This window comes from Equus caballus, chromosome 1, assembly GCF_041296265.1.
Source record: "Equus caballus isolate H_3958 breed thoroughbred chromosome 1, TB-T2T, whole genome shotgun sequence".
Lineage (NCBI taxonomy): Eukaryota > Metazoa > Chordata > Mammalia > Perissodactyla > Equidae > Equus > Equus caballus.
This window is the reverse complement of record NC_091684.1, coordinates 95,919,012-95,934,998: the sequence shown is the minus strand read 5'-3', so window position 1 is coordinate 95,934,998 and position 15,987 is coordinate 95,919,012. Positions and strand designations below refer to the sequence as shown.

Sequence of the window (15,987 nt, the reverse complement as noted above, 5' to 3'; positions counted from 1 at the left end):
CATCTAACCCATCTCACACAACAAGCATTGGCTCAGTGCCTCCTCCATGCTCCCAGCTCCCTCAGGGTTGCCCCTCTTGGAGGTCCCAGTTCCCGCTGGGTGGTCCAGGCTCCAGGACCATCTCTGCCATTGGTCCCTGTAGCCCCGGTGTCCTGTGCCTCCAACAGTGTTAGTAGAGGTGGCCTCCACTTCACCTGCTTCACCCCACCAACCCCTGCCAGTGGTCCCCATGTTCAGTCCCTTCCTCTCAAGGACCCAGCGTGACTGTGTTTCCCTGACTGCACCCCAACTGACACACCCGGTGTAGCCAGGACACAGGAGTCTGGAGGGAGTGACGAGAGAAGAGGCGAGGAGGGAGGGCGGCAAGGGACAGAACCTAAAGCCCCAGGGGCTACCTGATGGCAGCTGAACCTGATCCTTCTGGGGTGTAGGGGTGGTGCATGGCAGGCTCTAAGCTGGGCAGCGAGTGTAAGGAAGGGGACTTTGCAGGCAGAGCAAAGATCGAATGGCTGTCTTCCAAAAGGTGTAACACGCACACCATGCACTCACACACAAATCCATATCACCTACACATACACACACACACAAATCCATACTACCTACACATACACACACACACAAATGCATACCACCTACGCGCGCACACACACAAATCCATACCACCTACACACACAAATCCATACCACCTACACGCACACACACACACAAATGCATACCACCTACGCGCGCACACACACACACACAAATCCATACTACCTACACACACACACAAATCCATACCACCTACACACACACACACGCCCCCTGGAGGCTCCTGAGAGACTGTACTTTCCTTCCAGTGCCCTCAGAAAGCAAAGTGGACAAAGGGTGGCAAGAACCCCAATGTCCATGGACAGCTGAGTGCATGAACCAAGTGCAGTCCTACACACCATGGAATATTACTCAGCCTTAAAAAGGAAGGAAATGCTGACACGTGCAACGACATGGAAGAACCCTGAAGAGGCTGTGAAACAAGCCAGTCACCAAAGGACAAACACTGTGTGATCCCACCCCAAAATATAGATCAAATATTTATAGAGCATCTCCTCTGTTCCAGGTGTTGTTCTGCATACAGGGTTTGCAGCATCTTTCAACCAGACAGACAAAATCCCTGCCTGTGCGCAACTCACATTCTAGTTGGGAAAAGACAAACACTAAAAAATAAGTAAATGGCAGTAAATTCAATGAAAAAAAAATAAGGCAGGGAAGGGGGAAAGGGGTGTCAAGAGGAAAGGGAGTTCCATTTTTGAGTGAGTGGGTGAGGGGACTCTTGGGGCAGACGGAATTGAAGCAAAGCCCTGAAGGTGAGGAAGCAGCCTGCAGACATCTGCAGCAGGAGTGTTCACGCAGAGAGAACAGCCAGTGCAAAGGTCCTGAGGCTGGAGGGACTGCACATGGCATACCCATGGAGCAGCAAGGAGCTGGAGAGGAGTGGACAGGGTGGAGGGATGAGAGGAAGTGACAGTGGGCAGGGCATGGATGCCCACACTAAGGACAGTGGCTGTCACTCCAGTGCAGAGCAGAAAGTGCCGGTGGGCACAGTGGACCATCAGATTAACATCTGAGGTTCCCACAGGACACCTCACAGGGAAACATCATCACAGGGTGCTCCCGGAGCCTTCCTGCCTCCCAAGACCCCCCAAGGGGAAAGATATCCTAAAGCTGTCTCAGAGATGCTGTCTGGACACAAGCCAAGCAAGACCACCACCTCCCTTCCACAGGCCCCTGTCACAGGCCCCTGCCACAGCCCCCACCCAGCCCAGACAGTGCTGAGCAACTGGCAAGAGAAACCCACTGCCCAGGTCTCTGAAAAGGCTTCTTCAGCACTGGGTGGGATCAGCTGAGATCCCTTTGCAAAAGGCAAAGGAAAACTTTAAAGCACAAAGCTCTCCCTCTGCTACTGCGGGCTGAGCACGTGCTGAGGGCCAGCAGCCTAGCGGGGCGGTGCTGTGAACCCATCTCACAAACCAAGACACCAAGGCTCCAAGGGGATGTGGCTCACCCAGGATGCGGTCAGCAATAGAGCAGGGACTTGAACCTAGTCCTGACACTGAAGCCTGTGTTCATAACCATCCAAACGCCACCTCCCAAGGAGGTGCCGGGCGTGGCTTGGCAAGGGATGAGGAGCCAGGTCTGGCCAGTGAACAGACGGTCAGGGCTCTCTTCCCAGCTGGAGATGGTTTCGGCCCGAGTGCCAGCATGGCTGCCAAAGGGCTTCCCTGGCCCCCCACCCTCCCTGCCTTCCACCTCCCTGTCCTGCTCCCTCTCTCCTGGCCACCACACTGACACTCCAGGGTCCTGAGACCCTGTCAGAGGAGGAGAAGGCAGCTACAGGGATGCTGCACATGGGCTCCAGACCTGGGGCCTGTGGCCACCGACCAGTGCCGGAGTGACAGGGGCCACGGACAAGTGACCTACAATTTTGTCTCTTCAAAACAAAGACATTTCTATCCCTGGCAATGTTCTGCACCTCGACTGGAATGGTTATGCTGGTGCATATGTTTGTCAAAACCCATCAAACAGTACACATCCAATGAATGCGTTTTATCACGTGTCAATTATGCCTCAATATAGTTCATTTCAAAAAATGAAGGCACTCTCCTGACACTGCTGGATCCTATCGGGAAAGAGCTGTGCTCTCCCCAACAGGCGGGTAGATGATTCAGCTGAGACCTGAAAGAGGACACAATATTCCACTTCACTGAGAGAAGGCCGAGGGACCCCACTGGGGCCAATGGTCCTCCCAGACCTTGGGGCGTTTGTGGGGCTGTGCAGCCTCGCCTTTCTGTCCTCCATCCACAGCGGCCTCGGGCATCTCCTCGTGTCCCCAGACGCGCTCTGCAATCTGACAGGGTGGTGAGGGAACTTCAGAGTTAATGAACTTTAATCTTCTAGAAAACGGTACAATTAACGTGCCCCCAAGTACAGTCGCTTTGTAATTAGATCGAAGAACAAAAACGCAAAACACTCGTCCCGGGAAAGTTATTGTCAAACTTCCCGGTAGGTTTCCTAGCAATTAAACTCACTTACTCATTTTGTCTGGAAAAAAGTATTTGTTCCTTCCACTTAAACTAATGCCATAATGATACGATGTGCATCATTAATGAGATGGCTCGCCACGCGGTTCAGGCGTCTGGTCTGCTTTGCCAGGGGCTGGGAAGGAGACGGTGGCGCCGCGGAGCACGGATTAAAATAGGATTTGTCCTCGTAATTCTCTTTCTTCTGCGGAGTTTCACTTCAGCAAGACTCGGGGGTGCGGGCCAACGGCTGGCGGACATTTGCCATAGGAACCAGTCGGGCCGTCCAGCTCGGAAGGTGCAATGGTGACCGGGCAGGGAGACCACGGGGAGGCCAGCAGCTCAGCCCCACTGCCGGGGGACCTGGATGCCCCCCACCGGCGAGAGAGCCGACCCCCAAGCTCTCTCTGCTTCCCCGAGTACCAAGAACACAACCAAGATGCGATGGGGCACAGAGCAAGCCACAACAGAGATGCAATAGCTCGGAGGCCAAGAGAGAATGGACCGCAAAGGGCGGCTGCTGGGCACAGTTCCTAAGTAAATGTCTTTGTGAGCACTTAGCATGTGCCGGGCTCTTGACTAAGGCCTTTGCATGTACTAACTAGCTGAATCTAGACATCAACCACATTGGGCACAGATGATTATCTTATTCCCATTTTACAAATGAGGAAACTGTTGCACAGAGAGGTTGAGTGACTTGCCCAATATCACACAGCTATAGAGGCTGAGCCAGGATTCAACCCAGGCAGGCTGCTCCGGAGCCCACGCCCCTAACCACTATACTTAAGAATAATCCTGAGCCAGGGTGGAGAGGAAAACAGCCAAATATCTTGTGCCAAGACTCTACAAAGGCCCTGGTTCCATCCCCAGCCCTGGGAGAGAAGAACGCCAACTCCTGCCACTCCTGGTTCCCATACCCGGTTTGTTATTATCATAGAGGCTGTTTGCCATGTGCCAGGCACTCTGCCAGGTGCCTTACCCTAGAAGCTCATAAACTGCCATGCCCAGTCCATAGACAAGGAAGCTGAAACTCAGAGAAGTCACCACAGGCAGTAAGTAGAAGGGAGGGGAGGAACCCACACTTCCTTCGTTTTTTACTTTTTTTTTTTTTTTGCACTTGATACAAAACTTACAAGGTACAAAAAAATGTGCAGTGAAAACATATCTCCCACCCCTGTCCCAGGTCATTGTGTTTCCCCCCAGAACACAGCACTTCCTATAGGGACGCTGTGCGCGCTCAAATACACACACAGGAGCTTGCTTCTGCACAACGACACGCCACACCACCGTGCTTGCTTTGCTATTGTCAGCTAACAGTACCTGCCTCTTAGCACATAAAGAACCAGAGCTGTCCATTAAACGTACATACCATAATATACTTAACCAATTGGCCACAGATGGACATTTAAGCCGTTGGCAATTTCTGCTGTTACCAATGACGCTTCCATAAATCCTCGTGCATGAAGAGGCTACCTGTGCCATCTACTCCCCACGGCTTTGCCACGAGGACTGGGAGGCCATGAGCAGAGCTGTGACACAGGCTTTGGGAATCAGACCTGGCCAGACCCCACTCTCCAGCCATGTGACCAAGAGCAAGTCCCTTTGCTTCTCTGAGCCTCAGTTTCCTCACCTGTAAAATGGGGATGGGGATGCTGGAAGATGACGTGAGCTGGTGCGAGCTAAAGCGCTTGCACAGGGCCCAGCATGGAGGGAGGGCTGCAGAGATGGGAGCTCTTACTCACTGACCCCTGGGTTGCCAGGGTCACCTGGGAAGATCAGGCCTTGCCTCTGGCTTGGCCTCCAGGCCTGGCATTTGTCCTCGGTCAGATCATGGTTTCTTGCCTTTCTTATGCAGCCAGTGAGTATGGACACAGGTGGCAGAAGGAACAGAGCCTTCTGGAGATGCAAGCCCCCAGGTCCTGCGTCTGCCTGCAGGTCTCTGGACTGGGCATTAGGAATAGGGCCCAAAGGTACCACCTGAGGTAGCAAGGTACAGCCTCCAGGGATTTCCGGGGACTCTGAGCTCGTCAGCGAGACCTCTGAGGCCTGCCCGGCCGGTAGCTCCAGCCTCACCCACGGCCACTGCCCACATACCTTCCCCCTCTCCATTGCCCCCAGGCCTTCCAGCATGCTCTTCCTTCCACCTGGGACACTCTTCCTACCCTCTGCCCTCCAGAGCCCTTTGCTTGCCTATCTTCTACCAGTCCTGTAGGCCCTTGCTTACATGTCACCTCCTCCAGGAAGCTCTCCCTAACCATCTTGCCACAGGCTATGTAATCACCACCAAGGACAAGATGATCCTCCAGGCCAGAGCAGAGCAGTGTCAGCAGAGGAATGTCAGGTCACAACTTCAGGAAGAAGTGGTCTAACATGAGGAGCCAGGCACGCACTGCACCGGGACCCAGCTGTGGACACCCAGCCAGGAAGACAAGATCGGCTCTCAGCGCAGAGTGAAATTTCAGCAGAACATCGTTGTGACGTGTGGACAGGGAAGGATTTCTTGAGTGAGACAGGAGAAAGCGCTACCCATACAAAAGATGAAGAAATCTGACAACAATACAAGTAACTGAAAGAAGATACTTGGCACACCTAGCGGACCAAAGAAAAGGCTCGATTTAAAAAATGGGCAAAAAAATGAAAAACTACAAGCAGGCATTTCAGAGAAGAGAAAACAAAAAGAGCCCCTAAAGATATGAAAAGATGCTCAACTTCATCTGTTATCAGGAAAATGTAAATTAAAATCATATGAGATACCATTTCATGTAAAAATCTTACAAGTGAAAATAACACCAAGTGTTGGTGAGGTTAGGCAGCTTGGAGAACTCTCGTACGCTGTAGACGGCAGTGTAACTGGGTAGGAATGCTTTGGAAAACAATTCAGAATGACCCAAGGAAGTGAAGCATGCACAGACCCAAGGGTCCAGGAATTCTGCCCCTTTTTTTGAGGATACACCCTCAGAAAACTCTTGCGCATGAACGCCAAAAGACAAACACAAGAATGCCCTTATCAGCATTATTTGTAATAGCAAAAACCTGGAAACAACCCAAGTGCCCATAACAACAAAATGGATAATAAATCAGGTGATATTATGCAGCAGTAAAAAATGATTAGATATACCCACCTGCATCAAATGAATGGATCACAAAAACCTTATGTTAGGTGAAAAAAGCAATCGTAAAAGTGTAGAGAAGTGTTATTCCACATAGTTAAGCATCACAAAGAGACCAAACTAAACCATACATATGTAAGGTTCCACGCTTGTATAACAAACTATAAGAAAAAGCAAGAAACTGGTTAACCCACGATCAGGAGAGTGGTCCTGTCCCCTCCACAGGGGAGGATGCGATAGCACTGGGACACACAAGGGCTCCTTTCTCATTTTTTAAACTGGCGTGGGTTCGTGGGAGTTCACTCAATTATTACTCTTTTAACTTAACATATACATTGTAAACGTGTAAATAATTTCGAAACTAGCACAAATAGACAATGGCCACTCATGCAGAGCCCTGAGCTTTTGTTTCTGTGGAATCCCAGCTCCCAACCCACCCCAGGCCTGCAAGCTACCCCAGAGGTCAAGAAGGGACTACCACACCCCAGAGATGCTATGGAGGAAAGAGCCCTGTGGTCCTGGCTTCATATCCCAGCCCTGTGCAACTTTAGCCAAGTTACTCCAGCCATCTGTTTCTTCATCTAAAATGAATGCCTAGCAAAAATAATAGTATGTGGTGGGGACTCAGTGAATATTTGTTGAATGAATGAGTCAATGATTTCTAAGATCCTATCATGACTATACCCCTCATCTAAATGTATTCACTGGAGAGAAATTATCGCTGCAGCTTCTAGCACCCACCCCACCCCCCAACACAGAAATGAATATCCCAGAATTTGAAGTGGCAAGTCAGAAAGTTCTCTGTTCTGTTCAATCCAAACTTTTGGTATTTTAATGTTACAGATTCTTCTCTCCCAAATGTCAGCTTCTCTTTTATTTTTCCTCCCACTGTCACAACAAGCATACAAGTATTTTCGATGGAATTTTACCAAATGGCACATCTTGCATTTTCTAAACCATATACATACAAACTCCTCTCTTGCCCCTCTGCCAAGTTCTGTCTTAGGACCCAAGACTTTTGCTTCTCTGGCCCTTGACTCTTGACCCAAATGCTCAGTCCTCAGGCTCCACCCAGGGCAGGTCATTCTTGGGTTTAAAGTGAGAAAGGATCAGGCCTCGCCCAGCAAGGGTGGGACCTTATGTATGACATTCACTAAAGTGAGTGATCACAGCAGCCTGGGGCATGCCAAGTCCATTCCCAACCATCTCTCCCTCCTTCTTTCCATCAACTCTTCATGGCTGGAGACAGAGAAAGGGAGCTGGAGCCTAGTGAGCCTCAGATTACAGAAATAGGATGGCGTCTTGGCTAAGTGTATGGGCATTAAAGTCGAAAAGAACCTCTCTGAACCTCACGTTCCTCATCTGTAAAATGCAGCGGTAATCCCACCTGAGAGAGTTATGGAACGGCTTAAACGAAATAATGTATGTAAAGATACTGGCAAACCAGCATCCAAAAAAAAAAAAAAAGCCCCTCTATCCCCAAACCACTTGTGTTTGACTTTGGAAGGAATGAAACAGTCTTTACACTCAATTTGCTTTTTAATTGGGCTCAATTGCAGCCAGTGCTGCAGAGGTGGGGTGAAGGAGGGGCCCTGAGGAGCTCTGGAGGCACCATTTGTCTTGGGCGTATCAGCAACATAAATCTCCCCACAGCCCTCAGACAGGCCGATGCCAGCCATGCCAATGGAGCATCCACACCCCAAACTCCTGGGGCTTGATGTGCTGCATCAAACAACACGTGGGATCCACAGTCTCAGCTTGCCTAACACAAGGCATGTTGGAAAACAGGAGAGGTCGGGCTGTGCATGAGGAACGTGGCCAGGACAAGTAGCAGGAGTTGACGTGGTAAAAGTCGTATAGGGAACGTCTTGGGGAAGAAACCTGGCCCTAAAGGTTGTCAAATCAGGGGTCTGGTCACCAAGGCAGGCAAAAGCAGAAGGTTGTGCACAGAATCTGATGAAAGAGCTCTGGCCTCCAAAGAGCTTGAAGTCAAATGGGTCAGCACCCTGGACAGCGGCAGCCGAAGGAATGGCGGCTCCCAGGTGCTGGATTCGCCCCACCTTCCAGATCTGAATCAGTCTCTCTCCTGCACAGAGCACTCTCCCGCACTTTCTATTGCTGAGTCCACATACAGCCTCAGAATCCTGCCCAACACAGCCTTCAAGGCCACCCAGTCACCTGTTGTGGTCCACCAGAAAGGCATTGGTCACCTTGCATCTCTATGAAATTACGGATAAAGGCCAGTCTGATTGCAAACTCACTTCAACCCCAGCAAAGGGAGCAAAGGCGTCCATGTCAGAAAAGAGGGGCGCACTTTTTGATTTGATTGGTGGTTCTGGGTGGGAGAGGAAAGGGGAGGGGCAGGAGAGCGCGTCCACAGAATGACGCCTGTGTTTCCTAGCCACCTACCCGACCTCAGAGGTCAGACCGTGCTGAGCCCTTGTCTCTCTCCCATTTCTACTTTGTCTTCTGCGAAAATTGTTTGAAAACTCCACATCCTCAGAAATGAGGTGGTTCATCCCCAGTGACAATTTCTTAGAGCCTACTCTGTGCCAGACACTGTGCTAAGCAGCAGGCACACAGCAGTGAGAGTACATGGCCCCTGCTCTCCTGGAGCTCACAGCCTTGGAGGGGAGTAAAGTGTTCCTCAAGGATTAGCCCTCCTGAGCATGTCTGGATATGCTGAGCACAGGCCGAGGGAAGGAGATGTGTGTCTGCGAGATCATGTAACCAAGGAGCCAGCTCCATGGGAAAGAGAAGAGGCTGCAGACAGGTGGGGATCAGGGCATCCTTCCTTGAGGACTTGATTCTTGAGCTGAGTGGTGGTAAGGGGTAGAATAAGAAGCAAACAAGGAGTTTGAGCAAGTGCCATCAGGTGTCATTCAGTCTGTAAGAATTACAGGAGCCCAGATGGAGTGGGCAGGCTGGAGAACTGATACCTGCCTCCCATGGCTGAGGTTCCCACCAAACCCACCTCAAGGCCTTGAGGAGAACCAGGGGTTGAAGAGTTTCGAGAGGCCAGGGCAGAAGGGGAGCAAAGGTAGCAAGAGAAGTGAGGTGGGAAGGGCCTGCAGACACTGGACCACAGCATCCTCCAGCCCTGGCAGTGTCCACAACTCCCCACAGCGTCCAGCCTTAGAGTAGATCCTATGTCAGGGTTGACCCACAAGCACAAAGGGTCCTCAGGAGAAGGCTGGGCCCCTGGGAGATGCCCTGTGGGCTCCTCAGGGCTGTGACACAGGCTCCAACTCTTCCCCAGAGCCAGGGATTGAGCAGGGGTGGGAGGGAGAGGCCAGGTCCTGGACAGAGTCCACCTCAAGCGCCCGGAGCCCCGGGCCGCCCTCGTCCTCATCCCACCTCATCTTTATTTCAACACAGTGACTGTTTGCTCTTTCAGTTCCTCCTGGAAGACTCCAAGCAGCATATTTGCTCAAGAGCTGAGGACGACATTACGGTCTTGGAGAAGCAGAGTATTTAGGCAAATGCAAACATATGCTGATTTCTCTTCTTAGTTACATTCTTGGCAAAGGAAGTGTTTCCCCAAGAGACAAAAGCAGGACTTTTGAGGGCCCATTTCATTCTATCCCGGCCCAGCTATGGGGCTGCCAACCCTCACCAGGCCCCCACACCCTTTACTGACACGTAACGTGAGTGGCTGTGGCTATGAAAGAATAGCACAGGGACCTCAGGGGGACCGTTCTGCATCCTCACTGTGATGATCACATGACTCTACATGTGATAAAACTGCACAGACGTGACTCCACACACCCAGGTACATGTAAACTGGTGAATATGAGCAAGGCCCACGGACTGCGTCAGTGTCAGATCCTGCTGTGATGTTGTATGACAGTTATGCAAGATGTTGCCATTGGGGAACTTGGGTAAATGGTGCACGGGATCTCTCTGTATTATTTCTCTAGAGTACATGTGAATCTCAATTATCTCAAAATACTAAGTTTTAAAAAAAAAAACACATAGGGCCAGCTCTGTGGCAGAGTGGTTAAGTTTGCATGCTCCAATTCGGTGGCCCAGGGTTTCTCCAGTTCGGATCCTGGGCGCAGACCTAGCACCGCTCATTAGGCAATGCTGAGGCGGCGTCCCACATAGCAGAGCCAGAAGGACCTACAACTAGAATATACAGCTATGTACTGGGGGGCTTTGGGGAGGGGGAGAAAAAAAAGATGATTGGCAACAGATCTTAGCTCAGGGCCAACCTTAAAAAAAGAGATGAAATAACCTGTTCAGGGTTCAAATCCTGGCTTCTTTCAAAAAGGAAACAACCACATAATGCAGAAACCGTCTTATCCTGGGGCTGGTGTTTTACAGAGCTGCCATGAGGAAATCTGAACCTATTTCTCCAAAGCCCATTTTTCTGGTTTCCTAAAAAGCAAATTATGGTGTTTTTTTTTTTTCATATGAAAGGTCTTCAGAGAAGTCATGTCCAGCCACCACCAGTGTCCCCAGCCCCACACAACCCCAGCCTGCCCCCATGGCACTCAGGGAGTCCCTCCCTCTGACCTTTGTCCCAACCTGAGACACTGAAACTGAGTGCAGACCACGGCAGAGGGAGGCAAGGAGCTGGGAAAGCCAGGCGACCATCCAGCGTGAGGGGCACTGCCTGGAGAGGGGGCTGCCAGGAGGACACACGCTGGCCGGCCTCCACCACTGCCTGCGCGCAGCCCTTCGGATCCCTGCCAGCAGTTTATTAATATTTTATTGAAAACTCTAAGACGATTCAAACTTCAGCTGTCATGATAAGGTGTTGTTGCTAGGCAACTTTAGCTCTGTCTACGGATCTGTTTTCGCAGCACTTCCCCGAGTCACGAAGCTCCAGGTGGGGCCCTACCACCTCGAGAGCCACTCAGCTCAGACCACCAACCACTGTCTACACCGGACCCGCTCCAAAGTGCTCGTCCAGCACGGGTGACGGCCCAGCTCACAGGTCCCCCAGCACCCGTCCATGCCTCCACTGGAGCCCCAGAGCGGCCCCTGCCCCTGCCCCGTGCCCAACTCACCATACTCGCTGTCGTAGAACATGACAAACTTCTGCCAGCGCAGCTCTGTCACCAGCCGGAGCATGACGTCATTGAGGCGCACGGGTGGTCTGGAGGCCAGCGTGTAGGCCTCGCCATCAGGGCTGGGGTTCAGGTGGCAGGCGGTGCGTGGCGACCCCCCTGGGTTGCGCTGGACAAAGAGGTGTGGGATGTGCATGGCGTCTGTGAGGGACTGCAGGGCGTTGGCAGACGCGCAGCCGGTGGACGTGACCAAGGCCAAAATCCCCTGGGTCATGAGGTCACAGGCTGGAAAGAGAGGGGAGAGAGAGAGAAAGGAGTCAGTAAGAGGGCAATGCGGCGTTCACTTCCATTCACACGGCCCATGCCCCGCAGTTCGTGCCAGGAGGCCCCAAGAAACACCGCCTCCCTCCAGGGACCGAGAACCCATCCCCCGCCAGGCCAGCGGCTCTCCCATGTACCATCTCACAGATGCCCTCAGTGATGCTGCGATCTCGTGCCCATTCAACGGATGAGGAAACAAAGCTCAGCAAAGGCAAAATCATTTGCCCTTCACTATCCAAGGAGGGATGGCAGAGCAGAAATGGGCACTGCTAAATTAGCCATCCTGTTTCCCACCCGGGCTGTGGGCCCCTTAGGAGCCAAGAACTCACTTTGTTGATCTGTGCATCCCCAAAGCCAGGCCACAGGCCAGGAATACACTATGTGCTCTACAACTGTTGGCTGAACTGAACTGATTGGGACTGAAGATTCCGGAATGAATTACATCGGAAAGCCAGGAAGACGCTTACCCCAGAGGACCCCAGCTGCAGGCAAAAATAAAAGACAGAAACTCGAGGTCTTCCAGCCAAGTCGACTTGATGCATATCATAAAAATGCTGGGTCAAACCCCAGATGAAGCAGTTGGTTCCAGAAGCCCAGGATTGTTCAAAAGCCACTTGACAATAACACAGGGAGACGCTCCCGCAGCTCAGGCAGTTATGGGGCACAGAGGAGGAGTGGGAAGAGGCGCCAGCAGCCGTTTCTAGGGTGGCTGCACTCAGGGCTCGCCTTTCGAAGTCATCCAGCAACCGCGAGGGGCGCCCCTTTTGCCCACGCACTTCCACCTTTTGGGGACACCAGACCAATTGGCAGAAAGGATGCACCTCCCAACACTGCAACCCACTGCACCAATTTTGAAGCAAACATTTATTAATAATGCTTTATGTGATGGCAGGAATGTGGGGGAGCAGATGCGGTTTCCAAACACAGCCTGTGAATGTCAGCAGGCCATCTGCTGCAGACGGCAGACTTTTGAACAACTTTGACAACGCGGTTCCTTCGGTTGAGAGCCCTTGGGTTTATGCAATGCCTCAGACAAGGCTGAGAGGAGGAGACGAGAGCAGGGGAAGCAACCCCAAGAAGCAAGGCCTGGGAAGCGGGGAAGGTGCAGAAGGAGGAAGACCCCTCCACACTTTCAAACACCAAAGGTGAGGTGCTCCCCAAGCGAGGATGCTCGCCTCGCACATTGATGAGCATCAGCAGGATGATAACTCAGACGCCCGTGGTTCCCCCTGCCGCACCCTTGGCCTCTAAACACAAGACAGGGGCTGGGGTGGTTAAACAAGAGATTCTCCCAAGTGTCTCTTGGGAATCACGCAGGCACCCAAATGCTCCAGCCCCTCCCATCTAGGCTTCACACGGCCAGCAAGTTCTCTCCTAAACAGAAATCCCATCGTGTCATGCTCCTGTTTGAAAGCCCTTGGGCGGCTCCCAAGAGCCTTGGAGATGGAGTCAGTCTCCCTTGGGCAGTCTTGCAGGCTCCCGATGCCTGCAGGCTCACTCAAAGAGCCTCCATCAATAATTCCCCGTTGGGCACCCATCCAAACCACGGGAATGGCTTTAGCTCCAAACGCATTCCAAAGACACTTATCCATACTCTTGAAATATTGCTAATGACTTAAAACATGCAAATCGGTGAGTGGTCATAAAAGTGCTCCATTTGTTGAAAGCATATGCAGCCTTTAAAACTATTTATGAAGATACTACCATAACACGGGAACGTGCTTGTCATAAAAAAGTTATGTGAAAATCATACAAAATTCTAAGTATTTTATGATTTCAGTTAAATAAAACTCAAAGGCATGAGACAAAGACCAGAAGGAACTGTTGCAAAAAGTCCAAACTAACTGCATTTTAGAAGAGGTTTAGGAGTGATTTTCCCTCTTTTTCATATTTTGCCAAAATGTCGTGTCATGAACAGATAATTCCTTTAGAAAAGGAAAATAATCGATAAGTATGAAGCTATGTAGGAGGAGGGACTATTTTGTGAGAATTTTCTCTGTGCCAAACCCTCTGTCGTGTACTTTACATACACAAATTCACATTACTCTCATGACATCGTGGAGGGTAGGCGTCATTGCCTCCCTTTTCCACATAACGAGTTGTGAGACCACACGACAAATAACAGTCAGGGCTGTACTGAGATGCCATCCAGTCTAAAAACACTCCTGAGAGGTGGCTAAGTGACAAAACCAGGACACAAAAGTATACGCTCACCAGGATTACAACTGGTAGAATTACAACAAGTAGAAAGCATGTTTATGAAAAAGGCAAGACACAGCACTAAAAGTCAAGGTTCCGTAATGAAGGGATTTCTCTTTCTTCTCTCGTACAGACACTCTTTAACGCCAGTGCGTTGCATTTGTAACTTTAAAAAGGAACCTTATGAAATAAACTGTACATCGCTGGGCATCAAGTTATCCAGGAACCCCAGCCCTGGGTGCCAGCCGTCAACAGCCTCAAGAGCTCTCACTGTGGCCATTGCTGGGTCTCGGCTCTCTGTCACTCACCCCCCGCCCTCAACTCCCTCCCAGGTCATCACCTGACTTCTGACGGCAGTCCCTGATCCCACTCCATAAACACCAGGTTCTGAAGTCACTGAACCTCTCTGAGCCTCAGTTTCCCCATCTGGACACAAGTCCCACTGCTCACCACAGGCTGGTTCCTTCCCTCCTGTGTGTTTCACACACTCAATACACCTGCTATGTGCAAACCCCTCCACTGAGGACGAGGGAGGGAGACGCAGAGCAGGGTGACCACGGGCCCCATCTTTGAGGAGCTTAGGATCCACCAAGGAGACAGACCCCACAATTCGGCCTGTGAGAAGGAAAGAGGAAGCCCTCTGGGACCCAGAGGGAGGTGAACTCCTGAGGGGTTGGTGTCAGGGCCTCAAAGGAAGAGAAGGATTTAGACCAGGAGAGATGGGGGAAAGCAGCGTGCGAGAGGGGGGCAGGGTGACAGACACAGGGCCGGGCAGCAGGAATGTGCCCAGGGAACAGACAAGAGCCTGACTGGCCCCCCTGCCCCAGCCCTGCTGACAGCCAGAGACATCAGCTTCTTGGCCGGGCCTGTGCTCACTGGGGGCGGAGGAAGGAGAACTCGACTCTCACAGACCCAAGTTCGGGTGTGGGCTCCTCCATCAGCCCCCGTGTGCGGCTGTGGGCATGCCTCCTTGCTGAACCCCCATGTTCCATTAAATGGGGATAAGAATCTGCACCCAGCAGAGCTCTGGGAGCCCTCACTGAGAACATGGACCCCAAGTGCCAACCCCGTGCTATGCACAAAAAGATGCTAAAGAGATGTCCATGTCCTGCCTGTCTCCTTGGGCAACCTCATCTCCCCATCAATGTCCCCACGCAAGTCATGCCCCAGATGCCAAGAAACAGTGACAACAGACAGCCCTCTCGATGGATGTGGGTACCACTGACCCATCCCCCACACAGCCACCTGCAGCGCCACACAAGCTCCTCAAGCCGCCCACCGGCATCCTCGGTAAACAGAGTGGGTAATTAAGGCTGGAAGCCTCTCGCAGGCACTAATGGAGGGGCCTGATGCACGTCGATTTCCAATCCACCATGAATGGCCTGCTAATTGGGGCACTGTGGAAATGATGGTTATTTAGAGGCCGCTCACATAAAAATAATAAGATCAAAATATATCAGATCAAAGCCAAATCAGCTATTAGCTCAATCCAGGTTGCGTGCTCATCCCCAGGATGGGACGTAACACAAGTCATGCCCCAGTTGAGGAGAGAGATGCTGGACCCCAGTGCCAGGGTCCTACTGCCCCGGGTCTGAATCCAGGCCTTGCCACTACAAGCTGTGGGACACCGGCCAAGGGGCTGGCCCTCTCTGGACCTCTGTGTTTCTTCCTGTCAGACAGAGTTGATGGCACCCACTTCACACGGCTGTTGAGTATATTCCATGAAAAGTCTTTGTACATGAAGAGCCATTCGCACCACCTGGCGCGTGGGAGGAACGCAGAAGTCACCACCCTTCTTGCCTCTCCAGCTTAGAGGTGTTTGTGCAGCTCACCAGAAGATAACAGCCTTTGTTATAATTCTTTGCCTCCAATATCATGTGGTCATAAAGCTGATCTCTCTCTTAAATATAACAATGCAGGCTTGATGGATTGATAAGGGCTCTCTGAGAATGGCTCATCAGCCGGGCCAGGAAGAAGTAAGGATGAATGTAATGAGCAGCTTTGAGGCCCCTTCCCCGAGCTTGGTGGCCTAGGAGAGCACAGGGGCGCTGCGAAGGTCTCTGAGCCACTCAATGGCTTCCAAGGAATGGGGAAGAAGGAAGCTGCTCAGAGCTGGGGTTGATCCCAGACAAGAGGATGCATGGGGCTCCGCCAGCATCCCCCAACAGCCCGCAATCACATTCCCACCAGCTGCCCCTGAGATGTCAGCATTCTGCTGCTCCAGGTTTCCCCAGACACGGGACTCTCAGGGTAGGATGGGCCGGGCATACCACTGGCCACATCACA

At 51.8% G+C, this 15,987-nt stretch overlaps 1 protein-coding gene across 3 annotated transcripts in view; it reads right to left on the bottom strand.

The window, feature by feature from the left end:
* GRID1 (glutamate ionotropic receptor delta type subunit 1) overlaps nucleotides 1–15,987 on the bottom strand; it is a 670,463-nt gene that overhangs the window by 507,596 nt on the left and 146,880 nt on the right. For all 3 annotated transcript variants that reach the window (XM_023648767.2, XM_023648771.2, XM_070265586.1), the window contains one exon: nucleotides 11,182–11,466. In XM_023648767.2, coding sequence (XP_023504535.1) covers nucleotides 11,182–11,466 — 285 coding nt within the window. The remainder of the gene's footprint in view (nucleotides 1–11,181; nucleotides 11,467–15,987) is intronic.